At 47.0% G+C, this 18,942-nt stretch overlaps 1 protein-coding gene across 1 annotated transcript in view; it reads right to left on the bottom strand.

Annotated features, from left to right (window-relative positions):
* WDR25 (WD repeat domain 25) overlaps positions 1-18,942 on the bottom strand; it is a 148,955-nt gene that overhangs the window by 51,849 nt on the left and 78,164 nt on the right. Inside the window, exon 3 of the mRNA XM_014477552.2 lies at positions 5,914-6,061. Coding sequence (XP_014333038.2) covers positions 5,914-6,061 — 148 coding nt within the window. The remainder of the gene's footprint in view (positions 1-5,913; positions 6,062-18,942) is intronic.

The raw sequence follows: 18,942 nt of genomic DNA, 5'->3' as shown, positions 1-18,942 counted from the left end.
TAATTAAACACACACAGAGATAAAGCCACCACTGCTGTGCAATAACGGTAATGAATGAAATAGCACCGTTGATTAAAAACCACCTTTGATTTATCCAGAGGGCTGGCATGAGCTTAACTAGCAGATGACAAGACGGACGTCTGTGGAGGCGGGGAGGGGCCTCAGAGGCACATTCCAAGTGTGAGATACAGGGCTGGCGGGGGCCTCCTCAAGCATGGTAGCACCCGATTTCATATATATCCACAGTTAGGGTCAGCTTCTCACCCCGAAGCTGTGTGGAAAGAGGGGGAGAAATTAAGGTTGGGACTGGAGAGAGATACTCCTGCAGGCGGAAGAGAAGAACGTGGGTGGGAATGGGGACACGTGCCTGAATCAGGGGGGCACAGCCTCCATGTCTGGATCTAGGGCCAAAGGAGTGATGACACGAACATGCCCGCACCCTCGGGAGCGCCGTATCCATGCCCACTGGCAGCAGGCCTTCCTGCTCTCCATGGGCACGGGGGGAACGCTTAACCAGGGTCCTCTGAGATGCTCTAGAAAACAGTCAAGGTGCTGAAAAGCCTGGGACTAGAGACACCCAGGCCCCTCGGGGCAGCGCTGCTCTGCAGGCTGTGGCCCCACAAGGAGCCTCCCCTTGGGCCCCTTCTCCAGAGCTGAGCGAGCCCCTGACACTCTCCTCGGGTCTTTTAATTTGGAGGCTTCTCACCCCTTCCTCTGCCAAGTGTTCTAAAATCATCAGGGCAAACACTCCTCCTGCCGGAAGGAGGGGTGCAGCCAGGACAGCCACTCACTTCATCAGAGGGATGAGTCCGGATCGGCCTGGGTGCGGCTCCTTCCCAGAGGCCCGCCGCCCCACCCCACCGCCAGGAGTTATCCTCCACTCGGCAGGCAGGGAGCCAGCTGCTCGGGAGAGGGCCAAGCAGGCTCTCCTGGACTCAGTTTACACAAACTGTTGGCCTGCAACCCAGAAACAGACGTGGTGAGGGAACCCACTCCTGCCCTTCAAACGCCAGGAGACTGGCCAGAGCCTCTGCCAGTCTCACAGGCTGGAGCTGAACCCCAGTTCTGTCACTGCAGGTCACCAAACACCAGGCCTCGTGTCTGAGTCAATGAAATGGGGATAAAAATATCTCACTGACTGGTTAGTGTGGAGACTAAATACATAATAAGCAGAGGGCCTAATATCCACTTATTCATTTCAGCTTGATACAGGCCAAACAGGGTGCCAGGAACCAGGGCTAGAGGGCCCACGGCCTGGCCCACCATGAGCACTGGCCACTTTGTCATTCCCTTTTTCCATGTTTCTGTGATGGAGGCCCCAATCATGATGCAAAACGAGGGAAGCACCAGAAGACACTTTCTGGAAAACAAGAGCAATGATTATTGGTGGGGCCAGTCCCGGTTGGCCACTTGGGCCCACATACCCATGCCAAGGGACACAGCAATCCCAGAGCAGGAAAAGCCAGGCAGGGGCTGGGGACAGCAAGGCTGTGGGTGGTGGGGTCTGAGCAAAGAGGACACCCACCCCAAAGAAAGGGCAGGTGCCAACACATGACGAGCAGAAAGCTGCTACCCCCCACCAGGCCATCCTGTCATGGAGAAGGAAAAGATGGAGAAGCAGCTGGGAGACCCTGAAAGGTGGTCTTCCCATCCATCTGCCCTTAGACTCACACGTGGGATCAAGGCCACGCTAGGAAGCTGGCTCAGGGCCTCTTGGGAGGCTCTCGGAACTGAGCCACCAAAGCTGCCCCGTTTGGAGAAATCGTCCAGCAGCTGGGTCCGGATGCTCAGAGGAACAAGGCCATCATTTCCCACCTTCTGTCAGGCCTTGTAGGGCAGAGATGGAGCGGGGCAGGAGCTGCTTTGCTAAGTGGCCTCCATGCAGCAGGCACTTACTCTGTACATGTGATCTCAGCTGTGCCCCTCGACGAGCCCACCCGCTGGGCACTGCTACCCAGTTCACAGATGCAGAAAGACAGCTCAAGGACCCTCCCCCAAGGACACCCGGCTTGCACCCCATCCAAGCTCCTTCGGTCCCACCGTGCCTCCAGTATCCGGGAGCTGGGACCAGGTGGCACTGCCCGGATGCCCCGCACGGGCTAGTCACACATTGGGAGAGCTGACTGGGCACAGGAAGGACAATAAGGGATCCTGACCACCCAGCGCCCTGGGGGCTCCAGGGAAAGGACCACCTCCCTTGTAGCCAACAAATGCATGCTAAGTCCGAGGCCTCACCAGCCAGGCTGCAGGCTGGAATCTGCAAGAAACCAGCGCCACTTGGAACTGAACAAGCACAAGCTGGCCGGGGGCTTCCGAGGAGTCAGGCTGACTTGGTATGCCGGACACTGACTCACTTGCGCCCTGGAGGAGTCGACGAGTGCTCCCCAAGACCACCTCAGCCGAATGTACCAGAGACGTTTTGTTAGGAAGACTACAGACTGAAATGAGAGCACCAAAAATAATTAATCTGTGAGCAGATTTTATTTAAGTGTTGATTCATGGTTGTTCTATAAGCCAACAGCCCGTCAGAACTATAAATTAACGAGATAAAATGTGGCTGGCCCTCCATATTTCAGGCCAGGTATTGACGTTTCCGAATCCACAGATTTTTAACTGTATTGATTGAGGACACCAGGATAAATGGCCTTGGCGCCAAATTCCCATTAGCGACAATGGGCACCGAGTGACTAATTCCCAGAGCGCAGCAGTGAGAACGCCCTGCGTTGCCTTCTCCTGGCAGGGAGTTCTAATTAGATTGAAATGAAAAAGCCAAATCACCAAGGGCGGAAAGAGGCAGATCAAGTGAAAAGGAAGATCAGACTTGGTGGCGAGAAAGGACAAGAGAAGTCAAATGAGGTCGCGAGCCACAGGGACTGCAGGCGGAGAACATCCCCGCACACGCTGGGCCAGGGCACATGGAGCCCCCAGCCCACCCTGCGGCCCCCGTGAACCCAGCCCTGCCCAGCAAGTGCCAGCCTCAGCTCAGCCTCGTCCACACATCCACTGAGCAGCTGCTCGAGCGGGCCCTGGCCGGGTGACAGAGACCCAGGGACCAGCAGGACAGGGCCCCCCTGCCCGCCCTTCTCAGGGAGCTCCCACACTAACGGGGGTGGACGGACCCAGAAACCCAACAACCCCTCAACAGGAAAGGCCCCGTCCAGGAGCTAGAGGGCTTCCCCAAGGGCAAGAGCAAACCCCTGGCCCCTACCTGCCCCCCTCAAGGCACAGAGCGCATGCACGCTGCTCACCAATGCGGCCTGGCACGAGGGCCTGCACACAGCTGGTGCTCAATAAGTAACAGCTGAATGAATGAGAGGGGGCCTTCAAGAGGCGAATCAGGTGGTGAGCCCATTCCCAGCAGAGGGGTGCAGAGGAAAGTGCCCCCTCACCACCCCGAGTGGACAGCAAGGCCCGTCCCACCCCACACACCGCAGCTGGGGCAGCAGACGGCGTTCCCTCCAGCACAGTCCAGCACAGACCGGGTAGGGCGGGCACATTCCCCTCCTGCGGCTCCCACCGCACCGTGGGTCACACCTGCCACCAGGGAGACCTGCCATGACTCCCTCCTGCTCCAAACTCAGCAACAGCCCCCGACCGCCACCGGCTGTGGCAGGCCCTAACTCAGTAGGCGGGAGGCCTCCCGGAAGGCCTGAACACGTCTGAACCCCCCGACACTCGCTCCCACCCACACTCACACCCAGAGACCGTGGCAGGGTCTGTTTAACATCTGTTGACTGAGCAGACAGATTGTGACAAAGGGCCACCAGGAATTCACTAATGTTGTCAAACTGACTTGCATTTGATTAACCCGCCAGCATCACCTGCATGGGAAACTCATCCCACCTCCACCCCTGGGCAGGCGATGCAGGCACCCATGGGTGCTCAGTGATGCTGGTCTGGGGAGCAGCGTGTGGGGAAGGCACGTCCCATGGTCCAGGACGCGTGTGGAGCTGGAGCTCCCATTCCTGCACCCCCAGACTCACCTCCCCCAGCTCCCTGCACCCCACACACACCACATGGTTCATGCTCCCATGATGGATCCATCCTCGTTCCATCTGCTGAAATTCCACTTCCCTCCTCCTCCTCACCAGCTCCCCTCCATCCTGATTCTCTGTCTCCCCTATTCCTGCATCAGCTTGGGCCCCACTTCCTCAAGGAAGCCTTCCTTGATCTTCCAGGCTACATCATCTCAGCCTTTCACTGTTCTCTGGGACTCCCTGCATGTCTGTCTCCACCAGCAGATGGGAGCTTCTCCAGGGTGGATCCTGGGGCTTGTTCACCTCTGTGTCTCCAATACCAAGCATGGCTTCCTGGATCCACGGGCAACACAGTGTAGCAGTCAGGCCACCAGCCTCGGAGCCTGGTAGACCTGTGATCATCCTGGCTCGGCCACTGCCCGGCTGTGCCTCTGGGTCTGCGTGACAAAGGGGACTCTGGAGGCGCCAGTCTCAAGGAGTAAGTGGGGCCTCACCCTGAACAGAAGGCTACAGAAGACCCTGCACACAGCAGGCACTTGGTGACAGGACCTCCTACTGTCATTGACTCAACGGTCACCATTACCCAGCGGGACCAAACCCCCGGAGCCGCAGCTCCCTCTCGGCCTGGACGGGCTCCCAGGAAGGTCACGGTCTGAGGAGCGCACACACCCAGCACGGTGGAACGGGCATGGAGTCTGCAGTGGCACAGGTGTTTCTCCAAACCCCACCTTCCGTGCACCCCTGGAGGCCCTGAGCCAGTCCCTTGCCCCTCTGAGCCTCAGTTTCATCACCTGGGAAATGGGGAAAACGGTGGCTGGCAGGATCGACGTGTCACATGCAAAGCCTGGAACACTGCACCCACCGCCCTCATGGCTGCCAGCCTGGTCACCACCCCACCGACTGACAGCCCCCAGGGCTCGGTCACAGGCACTGCGAGGCACGCATAAGGCTACCCTGCATGACCCAGCAGGAGACAAGGACACTCGGGGTGAGGAACAGACCCGCTGCACCCGAGCCGCGGGGCAGAGTGAGGGCCCAGGCTCTGGGGGTGCTCAGCCCACTGTTTGCTGGGCTCTGGGAGAAGCCTGGGCCCCCAGCGTCTCCCCAGCTTGGCCAGGCAGCCAGGGGCGTCCCAGGGATCAGTGTGAACCCAGGCCTCCCCTCCTGGCCCTAGTGGCGGTACCCAGAACAAAGTGAGCCAGGAGGAAGCCAGGGAGGCACCAAGGGCAGCCAGCCTGGGGTCAGGGGGCTAGGCTGGAAGCCAGCTCCGTCCTCAATGGAGAACCACGGCCAGGCCCGTGGTGCTCCCAGAGCCTGCCGCCCAGGAAAGCTGGGGAGTGGAAAAGTTCCCTCGCTGACTTCTCTCTCCTTCTCGCCCTGCTTGTCAAGCACCCCCTGAGGACCCAGCCAGCACAAATCCATCTCACCCAGAGGCCGGTGCGGGGCAGGCGGGCATGAAAGCAGAACTCGTTTGCAGACTTCCCTTATGAGCTGGAATCGTTCCTTACAGCCTTTCAACGGTAATGAATTGACAGGAATTCTAAACTGATTCCAACCAAAGGACACTGTGATAAAGCTAAATCTATTTCAGTACAAATTGCATGTCAGAAGTTGATTAAAAAGCCACCTCTTTATCCAGCCCCACAGCTTGGGGCCGAGACAACCTTGGGGCTCTGTCCTCCAGGCGAGTTGGCCGAGGCCCACCGTGAACCTCTCCGTGGAGAGGCTCCGTTTCAGCCAAATGGAAACACACTCCCCAAGCTGCATCGCCCCTGATCCCAGGTGCCCCAGCCCTGAAAATGGCTGCAGCCTGTGGCCTCAGGATTCCACCCCCGCACCCTAACCTGGCCAGGAGGAGCCTCCCCAGAGAGAACGTTGGCTCAGCTGCCAGCTCGCAGGAGGCGGCGCCTCGGGGGAAGGATACAGAAAAACATACCTGTTTCAAGGTCTGTGAGGTGCAGGGCGAAGTCGAAACCGCCGCTGAGGATGCGCCGGCCGCAGGGGGACCACCGGGCGGCCCGCACTGCCTCGCTGTGCAGGGAGTAGGTCTGCAAACAGCTCCCTGAGTCCACGGCGTTCCACACCTACGAGGCAAGCACAGCGACACACGGCATGAGTGGGACCCCGACCTCGGGCTCAGCTGGGCCCTCTGCATGGGGAAAACGCTCCCACAGTGGAACTAGACTCCCCATATTTGACCCTCCAAGCAGGATCTAGACGCGAAATTCTCTTGGTGGGAATATAATAAGGCCTTAGGACTGGCAGGTCACGAGGGAGCCGTTCCCAAAATTTTTTCTGGGGTTAAGGGAGCCCACAAGGAAACAGCCTGTCCTGTATCCTGCCACGCACCTGCCCAGCCCTTCTCACCTGCTTCACACCTGCTCGCCACCTGTGCCTCTGACCTCTGTCCTCTGAGACAGGACTTTCTGAGCCCCGCAATGGACATGGCAGCAGGCCAGGCCATCTGCATACATCCCGCTTTAAGACTAAAATCCAAACTAGAGCCTGCCACACCGGTGCCTGCAACCAGACCAGGAGCAGACACCTGCCCGAGGGGCACGCTGTCCTTTTTCCTGGGAGAGAAGGTACCATCCCTCCCTGGGCCCCTGCTCTCCGTGGAGAGTGATGCTCATGGCAGAAATCCCTGTGTACACTTAATGACCTCTGAAATGTGTTTTTAAGCCCTCAAGTACAGAACTGAACATTCCGAGAGCAGGGACCATTCGGGCGTGAAAGAGCTGCATTTGGCTTCCCACCAGCTCTTGCAGCAAACTCCACCAACCACCATGAGCCCCCCAGGAAAGACTAGCAAGCAAGGAGCCTGAGCCAGCTAGCCCTACGCCTGACACAGGGGGGTGCTCAATAGTACAAGTATCCCCCTCTCTGGTGTCACCCCAGGAAGAAGGGGACACTCTCACCGACCCTCCGAGCTGGGTCAGAGGCGTGAACAAAGGAGCCAGAAGGCACCTGCTGCGCCTCCCGAGTGACGCTGCTGCTCGCAGGTCATGTGACTTGGCCGAGAAGCTTGGCCTCTCCTGGCCTCAGTCTCCACCTCCACATAACGGGGGTAAGCGGGGCCCCACTACCGGACAGCAGTGGCGGGGAACGAGAGAGGCTTGGGCACGCTGCACCGTGCCTGGCGCCCGGCAGGAGCTGCGGTGCTGGAGGCTGTGCTTTCTTGAGGCGTGTAGAGCATGTGGTTTTTAACAGCAGGATTCCCTGACCCTCTCTTGTTTCCTTAGTAAGAGTAAACCCAAAGCATGCCCACGCGCATCCACAAACTGGATGTGAGCAATAACCTCCCCTTTCAAGATGAGAAAATTCACCCTGTCACATTCTGAAGGTTCTCAAAATGCACAGGATCAGAGTTCTGAAAGCGTTATTTCCCAGGCATATGTAAATATCTAAGATTAAGAAAACAAGAGGTCAACAGTGGCCTTCAAAGGATGTTGAGAGACCTCGGTTCCTTTCTTCCTTGTGAGGGGTCAACAGCTGGGGTTTCAGACTGAAAAGCAAAAACCAGCAGCATTTACATTTAGAAATATGAACAGAAATAACAGAGGAGGCAGCCAGAAGACTTCAAAGTGAAGTGGGAATTCATGGTGGAAAGGCAGAGCACAGGAAACTGCTGTTTTTTTTCAAAACTATGTACAAGTATGACTTGAATAGAAACAATAAAGTAAAATTAATGAACTAGATCTACAGGGTTACAGTCCTGAATACATAAGGCAATGCACACTGTTGCATATATTCAGTATGATGTCATCTAAGCTTTAAAAGCACATAAAAACACCACCTCACATCCATTAGAATGGCTTCTATTATTTAAAAAAAAAAAGAGAAGAAGATAAGTGTTGGCAAAGATGTGGAAAAATCAGAACCTTTGTACATTGTTGATGGAAATGCAAAACGGTTTGCTCACTAGAGGGAAAAAAAGTATAGCAAAACCTCAAAAAATTAAACATAGAATTATAATATGAACCAGCAATTGTTCATATTATATATATATGTATATATATATATATATATATATAACCATACACTTGTGTATATATGCTCAAAAAAGTAAAACCACGGTCTCAAAGACATATTTGTACCCCAATGTTCATAGCTGTTGATGGATGGGGCTGTGTTCCCTCCCTGTATTTTGGCTGAGGCCAAACTGTGGTAAGGTAAGGGCGGTAATGGTGACCTCCTTCAAAAGGGCTTATGCCAGAACTGTTGTATTCAGTGCCCCTGACCCCACGGCAGCCACTCAACCCACGCCTCCACCGGAGACTCACACAGGCAGGTCTGACTCAGTCTCTCGTGGGGCCGCTGCTCCTTTCTCCTGGGTCCTGGTGCACACAGGTTTTGTTTGTGCCCTCCAAGAGGCTGTTTCCCCAGTCCTGTGCAAGTTCTGTAATCAAATCCCACTGGCCTTCAAAGTCAAATTCCCTGGGGGTCCTCAGCCCCTTTGCCAGATCCCTACATTGGGAAATCTATTGTGGGCCCTAGAACTTTCCAAACAGTGACAAAAATCACTGCAGATGGTGACTGCAGCCATGAAGTTAAAAGACACTTGCTCCTTGGAAGAAAAGCTATGACCAACCTAGACAGCACATTAAAAAGCAGAGACGTGACTTTACCGACAAAGGTACGTCTAGTCAAAGCTATGGTTTTTCCTGCAGTCATGTATGGATGTGAGAGTTGGACCATCAAGAAAACTGAGTGTTAAAGAATTCATGCTTTTGAACTGTGGTGCTGGAGAAGACTCTTGAGAGTCCCTGGACTGCAAGATAAAACCAGTCAATCCTAAAGGAAATCAGTCCTGAATATTCATTGAAAGGACTGATACTGAAGCTGAAGCTCCAATCTTTTGGCCACCTGATGCAAAGAACTGACTCATTTGAAAAGACCCTGATGCTAGGAAAGATTGAAGCCAGGAGGAGAAGGGGATGACAGAGGATGAGATGGTTGGATGGCATCACAGACTTGATGGACATGAGTTTGAGTAGGCTCCGAGAGTTGGTGACGGACAGGGAAGCCTGGCGTGCTGCAGTCCATGGGGCTGTGCTGCAGTCTGTGGGGTTGTGCTGCAGTCCGTGGGGTCACAGAGAGCTGGGCACGACTGAGTGACTGAACTGAACTGGACTGAATGTCCATAGCTGCATTCATTATTCACAACAGTCAAAAGATGGAAGCAACCCAAGTGTCCACTGATGAATAAATGGATAAACAAAAGGTGATCTATATATATAACATACATGTATATCACATACATGTACACTTACACAGTGAAATATTACTATCTTAAGAAATGAAATTCTGACACATCCCACCATATGGATAAACCCTGAAGACCTCACGCTGAGTGAAGTGAGCCAGTCACAAAAAGTATAATCTCACATACAAGAGGTTCCGAGAGCAGTCAAAATCATGGTAGAAAGTAGAGCAGTGGTTACCTGGGATTGCCGGGAGGGGGAAATGGGGATCATGTTAATGGGGACACAGTTTCAATTTTGCAACATGAAGAGTTCTGCAGATGCATGGTGGTGATGGCTGTACAACAATGTGAATGCACTTAGACTTGTTGTCTAATCACTAAGTGGTGACCAACTCTTTTGTGACCCCATGGACTGTATAGCCCAACAGGTTCCTCTGTCCACAGGATTTCCCAGGCAATACTGGAGTGGGTAGCCATTTCTTCCTCTGGGGGAATCTTCCTGACCCAGGGATCAAAGCTAGGTTCTCTGCATCAGGAGAAGCTACCTTAATGCCAATGAATCTACACTGAAAAATGGCCACATCTTATGTAGCCATTACATATTATGTAAATCTTATGTGTATTTCATCACAATTTTAAAAACACACAGAAGGGACTTCCCTGGTGGTCCAGAGGCTAAGACCCTGCACTCCTAATGCAGAGGACCTAGGTTTGATGCCCAGGCAGGGAATTAGATCCCACATGCCTCAACTAAGACCCAGCACAGCCAAATAAATAAATTAAAAGTATTTTTAAATGTTTAAAATAAATAAAAACTCACATGAAGCAAAACTCTACCATGTTTATTTGCACACTGAAGAAGGCTGAGCACCAAAGAATTGATGCTTTTGAACTGTGGTGTTGGAGAAGACTCTTGAGAGTCCCTTGGACTGCAAGGAGATCCAACCAGTCCATTCTGAAGGAGATCAGCCCTGGGATTTCTTTGGAGGGAACGATGCTGAAGCTGAAACTCCAGTACTTTGGCCACCTCATGCGAAGAATTGACTCATTGGAAAAGACTCTGATGCTGGGAGAGATTGGGGGCAGGAGGAGAAGGGGACGACAGAGGATGAGATGGCTGGATGGCATCACTGACTCGATGGACGCGAGTCTGAGTGAACTCCGGGAGTTGGTGATGGACACAGAGGCCTGGCGAGCTGCGATTCATGGGGTCGCAAAGAGTCAGACACGACTGAGCAACTGAACTGAACTGAAGAAGACTACAAAAATCTTCATGGAAGGCCTTTCCTGGTGGTCCAGTGGCTGAGATTCTGCGTTTCCACTGCAGAGGGCACAGGTTGGATCCCTGCTCAGGGAGGAAGATCCCACAGGCCTCTCAACCAAAAAATAAATTCAAAAAGAAAATACATATGGAGAGGGTAGTCGCTTCTAGGAATTGAGGGCAAGGGGCAGGGCTGGGGGAAGGGAGCTGTGAATACCATCCTGCATTTCCCCTGGAGAGAGGCCAGAGAGAGGGTCAGAAAATCAATGTGCTCTGCAGCACATGTGCCCAAATGTTCCCGTCTATTAAATGCACTCATTTACTTATTCATTCAACAAACATCTCCTGAGTACCAGACGTTGGAGCGGGAAGGAAGGGAAGGAGGAGGAGGAGGGGGTAGATGGGAATCCCAACCAAAGAAAGAAGAGACTCTGAACCCTGTGACACCAAGGCCAAATCAGCGACCAGAGAGGTCTGATTTCTCGGCCACCACCTCCTGAACCAGTCGTGGAAACACGTTTCAGGAAATCCAGCAATCCCTAAGCTGCCCAACAACTCCCCTCCAAAGTGAAAAATGCGTACTTGGCTCTCCTGGTTGATATATACACAACGATAGCATCAGAATCAATGCAGACCAGTCAGCCGCTTCCCAAAGTACCCGGGGTGAAGAAGAGAAGAATCTTTGCTAATCGCTCTCCCTAATTGAATTTAATGTTCACTGTCAAGTTTTAAAGATTAATTCCCAAACACTGCAGCAGTCTGACATGTGTACCTTTTTTCAATTAAGTAATTAAGAGATCCCAATCTACCTCCGTGGAGTTAAGGAGTTACGGCTTCTGTCAAATATGCTAAGATGACTTGATGTGTTAACTGGAGACATTCTGTGTGTCCAACGAAAGATTTAGGAAGAACATGGCAAGTGAAGTGTGGTGCTGTAGCTTGCTCATCCCGCATTTCCTGAGGCTTCCGTGTCCTGGTTCCTGAGTTGTGGCCCCACCAGGAGCTCCCCCTAGTCTCTCAAAACCTATTGCTTCAGCCACAGGTCATGTTCTTTCGGTCTGTCTGCCTGCCTTTTGTTCTTTGTTATAAAACAAATACAATCTCCATTTAAAAATACCCAAATTCTATAAAAGTACTGAAAGGAAAACCCCATAGGAACCAACAATAGGACTGCTATTTCTCTGATGATATTGGAAATAGTTGTGTTCTGTGAAATTTAAAAAAAAAAAAAAAGAGAGAGAGGAAACACAAAGAAAAAAATAAGAGTCTGCCATCATCCCACCACCTGGAGACAACCGTTTCAGACTTCTGGGTGAATCTTCGTTTGGCCTGGTCCTGCCAGCTCCTGCCTTGTGGCTCTTCCTGGTTTTAAGCCCCAGCTCCTAACCTCCTGTCCATCCTTGAGCCCTTGCTGCCCCCCAGGATATCGTTCTAGAGACCACTGTCAGGCTTGCACAGCTTAGCAAAATCCTGTGTAGTCAGTGCCCAAGCCTTCACCATACCATTTACCTGCAAAAGCTGTGAGACTCCTTCAGGGTGAGTATGTTCAAGGGCTGGAATTGTGCTGGATCCACCGACTAATTTGGGGAGATGACTTAACAACACTGAGTCTTCTGATCCATGAACAAGATATATGGCTCCTTTTATTTAATTTCTCTTGTTGTTGTTCAGTCATCAAGTCATGTCCGACTCTTGCAACCCAGTGGACTGTAGCCCTCCAGACTCCTTTGTCCACAGTATTCTCCAGGCAAAAATACTGGAGTGGGTTGCCATTTCCTTCTCCAGGGAATTTTTCTGACCCAGGAATCATCTAAGCAATGGTTTAGAGTTTTCTGATGAAAAAATCTTAGACACCTTTTGTCAAACTTATCCCTATTAATTTCATGTTTGGATGACATTATAAACGGTATTTAAAATTTTGTCATTTCAGGTTCTTCTCTTCTAATATGCAAAAATACAATTAATTTTTGTATATTGACCTTGAATTCTGCAAACTTGCTAAACTATTAGTCCTAGAAGCTTTTTCTGTACATTCAGTAGAATTTTCTACATGAACAATCATGTATATGAACAAAAACAATTTCACTTCTTTTCCAATCTAGATATCTTTTATTTCTTTTTCTTGCCTTATTGCACAGGCTATAATCTCCAGAACAATGCTGAATAGATGTGGCATGAGTAAACACCCCTGTCTTGTTTCTGACACTACAGGAAAAGCAATCACTCTTTATAGTTAAATAAGATGTTAGAGGTAGAGGTGGGAATGGGTGGGAGGTGGGAAGGAGATTCAAGAGGGAGGGGGACATATGTATACCTATGGTCAACTCATGCTGATGTATGACAGAAATCAAGCCAATATTGTAAAACAATCATCATTCAATTAAAAACAAATACAATAAAAAAGAAACAAAACAAAAAAAGATGCTAGAAGTAATGTTTTCATAAACGTGCCTTAACAGTTTGCAAAAATTATCTTCTATTTCTAGTTTGCTTAAAGTAAAGGGATGTATGTAGATTGATTTGCTAAATTTTATTTAAAAATTTTACATCCATGTTCATGAGATATTAGTCTATTACTTTCTTCTCTTGCTTTGATACCAAGGTAGCCTCATAGAACAAACTGGAAAGTGTTTCCTCTTCTTCGATTTCCTGGAAAAGTTTGAGTAGAATTATGTGTTAATTTTCTAGGGCTGCCTGTAACAAAGCACCACAAACTGGGCGGTAGATAGATAGATATGTACTGTCTCACAGTTTTGGAAGCCAAAAGCCTGAAATCAGGGCAGGACTGGTCGCTCCCAAGGGCAGTGAGGAAAGGATCTGTTCCAGACCTCTCTTCTTGACTTGCAGATGGCTGTCTTCATGTCCATCTGGTGTTCTCCTTCTATGCCTGTCTCCAAATATTCCCCTTTAATGAAGACGTAAGTCATACTGGGTTAGGGTCCATTCTGAAGATTTCATTTTAATTTGATTACCTCTGTAAAAATCCTATCTTTAAATAATGACATATTCTGAGCCAATGGGGGGTTAAGACTTCAAAATACAAATTTTGAGAGAGACACAATTCAACTCATAACAAATTGCTACTACTTCTTGCTTAAATATTTGGCAAAATTCACTAGTGAAGTTTTGGGGCATGGAGTTTTCTTTATGGGAAGGGTTTTAAATAGGAATTCAATTTCTTTAATAGAGACAAGGCTTTGGGAGTTATCTAACTTTGTGGGTGAGCTTTAAGTGTCTGAGTCTCTTAAGGGGTTTATCCAGGTCATCTAAGTTGTAGAATTCCTTGCTAGAAAGTTGATCACAACATTACCTTTGTTGTTGTTTAATTGCTAAGTCATATCCAACTCTTGCAACACCATGGACTATAGCCCACCAGGCTCCTCTGTCCATGGGATTTCCCAGACAAGAACATTGGAGTGGGTTGCTATGTCCTTTTTCAGGGGATCTTCTTGACCCAGGGATCAAACCCACGTCTCCTGCACTGACAAGTGGATTCTTTACCACTGAGCCACCAGAGAAGCCCAACATTACCTTGGTACTCTCTTAATATCTTTAGAATTTGTAATTAAGTCACTTCTCTCATTCCTAATATTGGTAATTTGTATCTTTTTTATTCCTGATGAATGGTTAAAGTTTTATCACTTACACTGATTGCAAGGAACCAGTTTTTTATTTCACTGACTTTACTGTTTATCTGTGTTCTATTTGAATTATTTCTGCTCTATCTTTATCACCTTTCTTTTGCTTATTTTGGGTTGAATTTTCTTTTTCTGTATGTCTTAAAGCGGGAGCTAAGACCATTGATTTAAAATTTTCTTCTTTATTAATACAGGCATTAATGCTATAAATTACCATCTGAGAACTGCTCTAGCTACAGTCCACAAAATTTTATATGTTGGGTTTTCATTTGCATTTGGTTCAAAATGTTTTCTAATATTCCTATCAGCTTCTCCCGGGACTCAGAAATTATTTACATATGTGCTGTTTAGCTTCCAAATATTTGGAATATCTGTTATTGATTTTTAATTTAATCCTATCATCATTAGATAATATACTTTGAATAATTTCAATCTTTTTAAATTTACTGACACCCTTGTTTTATGGCCTATAATATGGTCTATCTTGGTAAACATTCCATGTACACTTGAAAAGAATGTGTATTCTGCTGTTACATGGAGTATTCTATCAATGTCAATTTGGCCAAGTTGAGTGATAGTGTTGTTCAAGTTTTCTATACCTTTACTGATTTTCTGCCTACTTGATCTATTGATTATTGAGAAAAGGGTATTGAAAGCCCCAACTATAATTGTGGATATGACTGACTCTTCATGCAGTTCTATAAGTTTTGCTTCATGAATTTTAAAACTCTTATTAGGTGTATACATATTTATGCCCCTAATGTTAAGCACCTCATGTTACATCCTTTGATAAATGAACCCTTTATCATTATAAGATGAGATTCACTGAGGTTTTGGTTACATGGATTTCTAATTTTTCATCAGATTTGGAAAACTTTTAGCCATTATTTATTTAAATAATTCGTTCTGCTCTCCCTTCTTCTGAAGACTCTGATTTCATGTATGTTGGGTAAGCATGACGTTGTCTCACAGTTCACTGATGCTCTGCTTATTTTTCTCCTAAACTTTTTACTATCTGTGTTCCACTTTAGATGGTTTCTGGTTTTCAAATTTGCTATTTTACAGTTAATGATTTGCAAATAATTACATCTAGTGTATTTTTCCTCCAAAACATTTTTCACGTCTAGAGTTTGATTTGGATTTTTCTTCTATCTTCCTTAACATGCTCAAGCTTTTCTCTACTTCTTTGCATATATGGGGCATATTTATAAAAGGTGGTGCAACATTCTTATTTGCATCATCTGTGCCATTTGTGGGTGTGTTTCTATTTTTCATTTTTCTTCTCATCATGGTTCAGATCTTTCTAATTCTTTCACATGTCTTACAATCTTTGTTCAGAAGCAAGACACCATGAATTTTACTTTAGTGGATTTTTTTTTATTCCTATAATACTCTTAAGGTTTGTCCTGGGACACAATTAGATTACTTGGAAAATGTTCACTTCTTGCCAAGATAGTCTCTAAGCTTTGATAGGAGGAACCACAGCAGCATTTATTTAGGGCTGTTTTACTTCACTCCTGAGGCAATACCCTTGTGAATTACAAGGATTTCCCACTCTGGCTTATGGGAATATGAAATATTCATGGTCCTGTGAGCTCTGGGGATTGTTCATCTTATTCCTTTCAAGTGGCTCTTTCCTCACCTGGGGGAGCTTCCTCATACACATGTGCTAATCAGTATTTCACTGAAGATACTGAGGGGAGCTCCTACAGATCTCTGGAGCACCCCCTCTCGCCCCAGGCAGCACTCTAATGCCTGATTCTCTATTTTGAGAACTCTAGCTGCCGTGACGTTCCTGGATTCCAGCTCTGCCTCCTCAACCCAGGAAGATCACTGGGACCCGTCTGGGTGTCTCCTCCCTGTGCTATAGGCCAGAAACTCTCACCTGGCGGTAACCTGAAACAATCTCAGGGACCATGCCATTTTTCCTCTCTCAGGGATCACAGTCTACAGTACCTGGTGTTCAGTGTCTGAAAATCACTGTTCCCTTACATTTCCTCTGTTTTTCTTTAAGCTTGAAGCATAAATCTGGCCCCGTATTACTCCATCTCTGCCAAAAGCGCAAGTTCTCTTAAGTTATTTAGAAGTGTGTGATTTAATTCTCAAATGTTTATAGAGTTATTTTTTTTATTTTTCAGTCATTATTATTTATTAAAAATTTAATTCCATTGTGATCAGAGACTAGGCTATTGTTTAAACCCTTTTAAATGTATTGAGATTTGCTTTACATCATAGCTCATGCCCTACCTTAGAGAAGTACTATTTGAATTTGAAAAACATCTACACACTGCACTTTATGTACAGTGTTCCCTAAACGTTAGTTCAGGTAGCTGACAAGGTTACACAGATCTTCTGTCTTTACTGATCTGTCTAGTTGTTCCATCAATTACTTAGAGAGAGTGTTATAATATCCAACTATGGCTATAGATTTGTTTATTCTCCCTTGAATTCTGTGAAAACATCTTCATGTATTTTGAAGCTCTGTTATTAGGTAGAGATTGCTATATCTTCCTGATGAATTGATCCTTTTATCATTATGAAAAGTCCCTCTTATCTCTGGTAATACCTTTTGTCTTGAAGCCTATTTTATTGTTCAATACTACAATACTTTCGGTCTTCTTAAGCTTACTATTTGGATGATATCCCTTTATTCCATGCATTTACTTTTAGCTTCTTTCTTTTTTGCTTTAAGTGCACCTCTTGCCAACAATATACAATTTAGTCTTGCTTTTGTATCCATTCTAACAATCTTCTTTTTGAAGATTTTTTTTTTAAATCTTAAAATTTTAATGTGGGCCATTTTTTAAGTCTTTATTGAAATAATTTTTTACAATATTACTTCTATTTTATGTTTTGTTTTCTTGGCTGACAAGTGTATGGCATCTTAGCTCCCTGCCAGGGACTGAACCCACATCCCCTGCATTGGAAGGTGAAGTCTTAACACTGGACTACCAAGGAAGACCCCTGACAATCTCCTTTAATTGTAGCATTTAATTGATATACATATAATGCAATTGTTAATATGAGCAGATTTACATCTATCACTCTGCCCTTTTTTTTTCTGTCTTAACCTGTGCTTTATTCCTCTTTTCCTCCTTTGAGCTATGCCTCAATATTTTTTTAAGTGTTTACGCTAAGGATTACAATACACATGCTTAATATTTTAAAATCATCTTAGAGTTAAACTGTACTAGTTTACATAAAATATAAGAAGCTTGCAACCATAAATATCTTTTCTTGAACCCTATCCTTTATGCTATAGCTGTTATATGTATTATACCCACGTTATAAACCCCACAATGTAATGTGATAATGTTTGCTTTAAATAGTCGTGTATTTTTTTAATGTAAGAGGAAAACATAATCTTTTATATCTTCCCACATATTCACCATTTACAGCCTCTTCAATTCTTCTAGAGATGTGAGTTTCTATCCGGTATCATAGTTCTCTGTCCTAAAGAACTTCCTTAACATTTCTGCAGTGCATATCTGCTCAACAAATTCTCGCCTACTTTCCATTCATCTGAAAATGTCTTTATTTCACCTTCATTCTTAAAGGATACAGAATCATGAGTTGAAATGTTTTTAATGGCACTCTAAAGGTGCCATTCCACTGTCTCTGAACTCTACTGTTTCTGATAAGAAGTCAGTATATATATTTTTATATCATTATTCCTTTCCACATGACATTCATTTTTCTCTGGCTACTTTTAAGATTTTCCTCTTTATCTTTGGTTTCCAGAAGCTTAACTATGCTAGGTCACAGTGTGATTTCCTTTACATTTGCCTTGTTTGGGATCTGCAGGGTTTGGCTTTCTTTTTCTTTTGAATCTGGAAATGTACATATTTTCACCAAATTTGGTGAGGTTTTAGGCATTATTTCTTTGAATAGTTTTTTCTTCCCCACTCTCTCTCTCATCTTTGACTCCAATTAGGAAGCGACAGTTAGAACCAGACACAGAACAATGGACTGGTTTCAAATTGGGAAAGGAGTACGTCAAGGCTGTATATCGTCACCCTGCTTATTTAACTTAAATGCAGAGTACATCATTCAAAATGCTGGGCTGGAAGAAGCACAAGCTGGAATCAAGATTTCCAGGAGAAATATCAACAACCTCAGATATGCAGATGATACCACTCTAATGACAGAAAGCAAAGAGGAACCAAAGAGCATCTTGATAAAGGTGAAAGAGGAGAGTGAAAAAACTGGCTTAAAACTCAACATTCAAAAAAACGAAGATCATGGCATCTGGTCCCATCAACGCATGGCAAACGGGTGGAGAAAGGTGGAAATGGTGACAGATTTTATTTTCTTAGGGTCCAAAATCACCATGGACAGTAACTGAAGGTATGAAATTAAAAGATGCTCGCTCCTTGGAAGAAAACCTATGACAAACCTAGACAATACACTAAAAAGCAGAAACATCACTTTGCCAACAAAGGTCCGTATAGCCAAAGCCATGATTTTCCCAGTAGTCATGTATGGATGTGAGAGTTGGACCACAAAGAAGGCTGAGCACTGAAGAATTGATGCTTTCTAACTGTGGTGCTGGAGAAGACTCTTGAGAGTCCCTTGAACAGCAAGGAGATTAAACCAGTCAATCCTAAAGGAAATCAATCCTGAATATTCACTGGAAGGACAGATGCTGAGGCTCCAATACTTTGGCCGCCTGATGCAAAGAGCCGACTCATTAGAAAAGACGCTGATGCTGAGAAAGATTGAGGGTAGGATGAGAAGGAGGTGACAGAGGATGAGATGATTAGATGGCATCACTGACTCAATGGACATGAGTTTGAGCAAACTCTGGCAGATAGTGAAGGACAGTGAAGGGAAACCTGGTGTGCTGCAGTCCACGGGGTC

The sequence above is a fragment of the Bos mutus genome, chromosome 21, assembly GCF_027580195.1.
Source record: "Bos mutus isolate GX-2022 chromosome 21, NWIPB_WYAK_1.1, whole genome shotgun sequence".
In the NCBI taxonomy this organism is placed as follows: Eukaryota; Metazoa; Chordata; class Mammalia; order Artiodactyla; family Bovidae; genus Bos; species Bos mutus.
The sequence above is the reverse complement of the archived record's forward strand: the minus strand, read 5'-3'. Positions and strand labels throughout refer to the sequence as shown.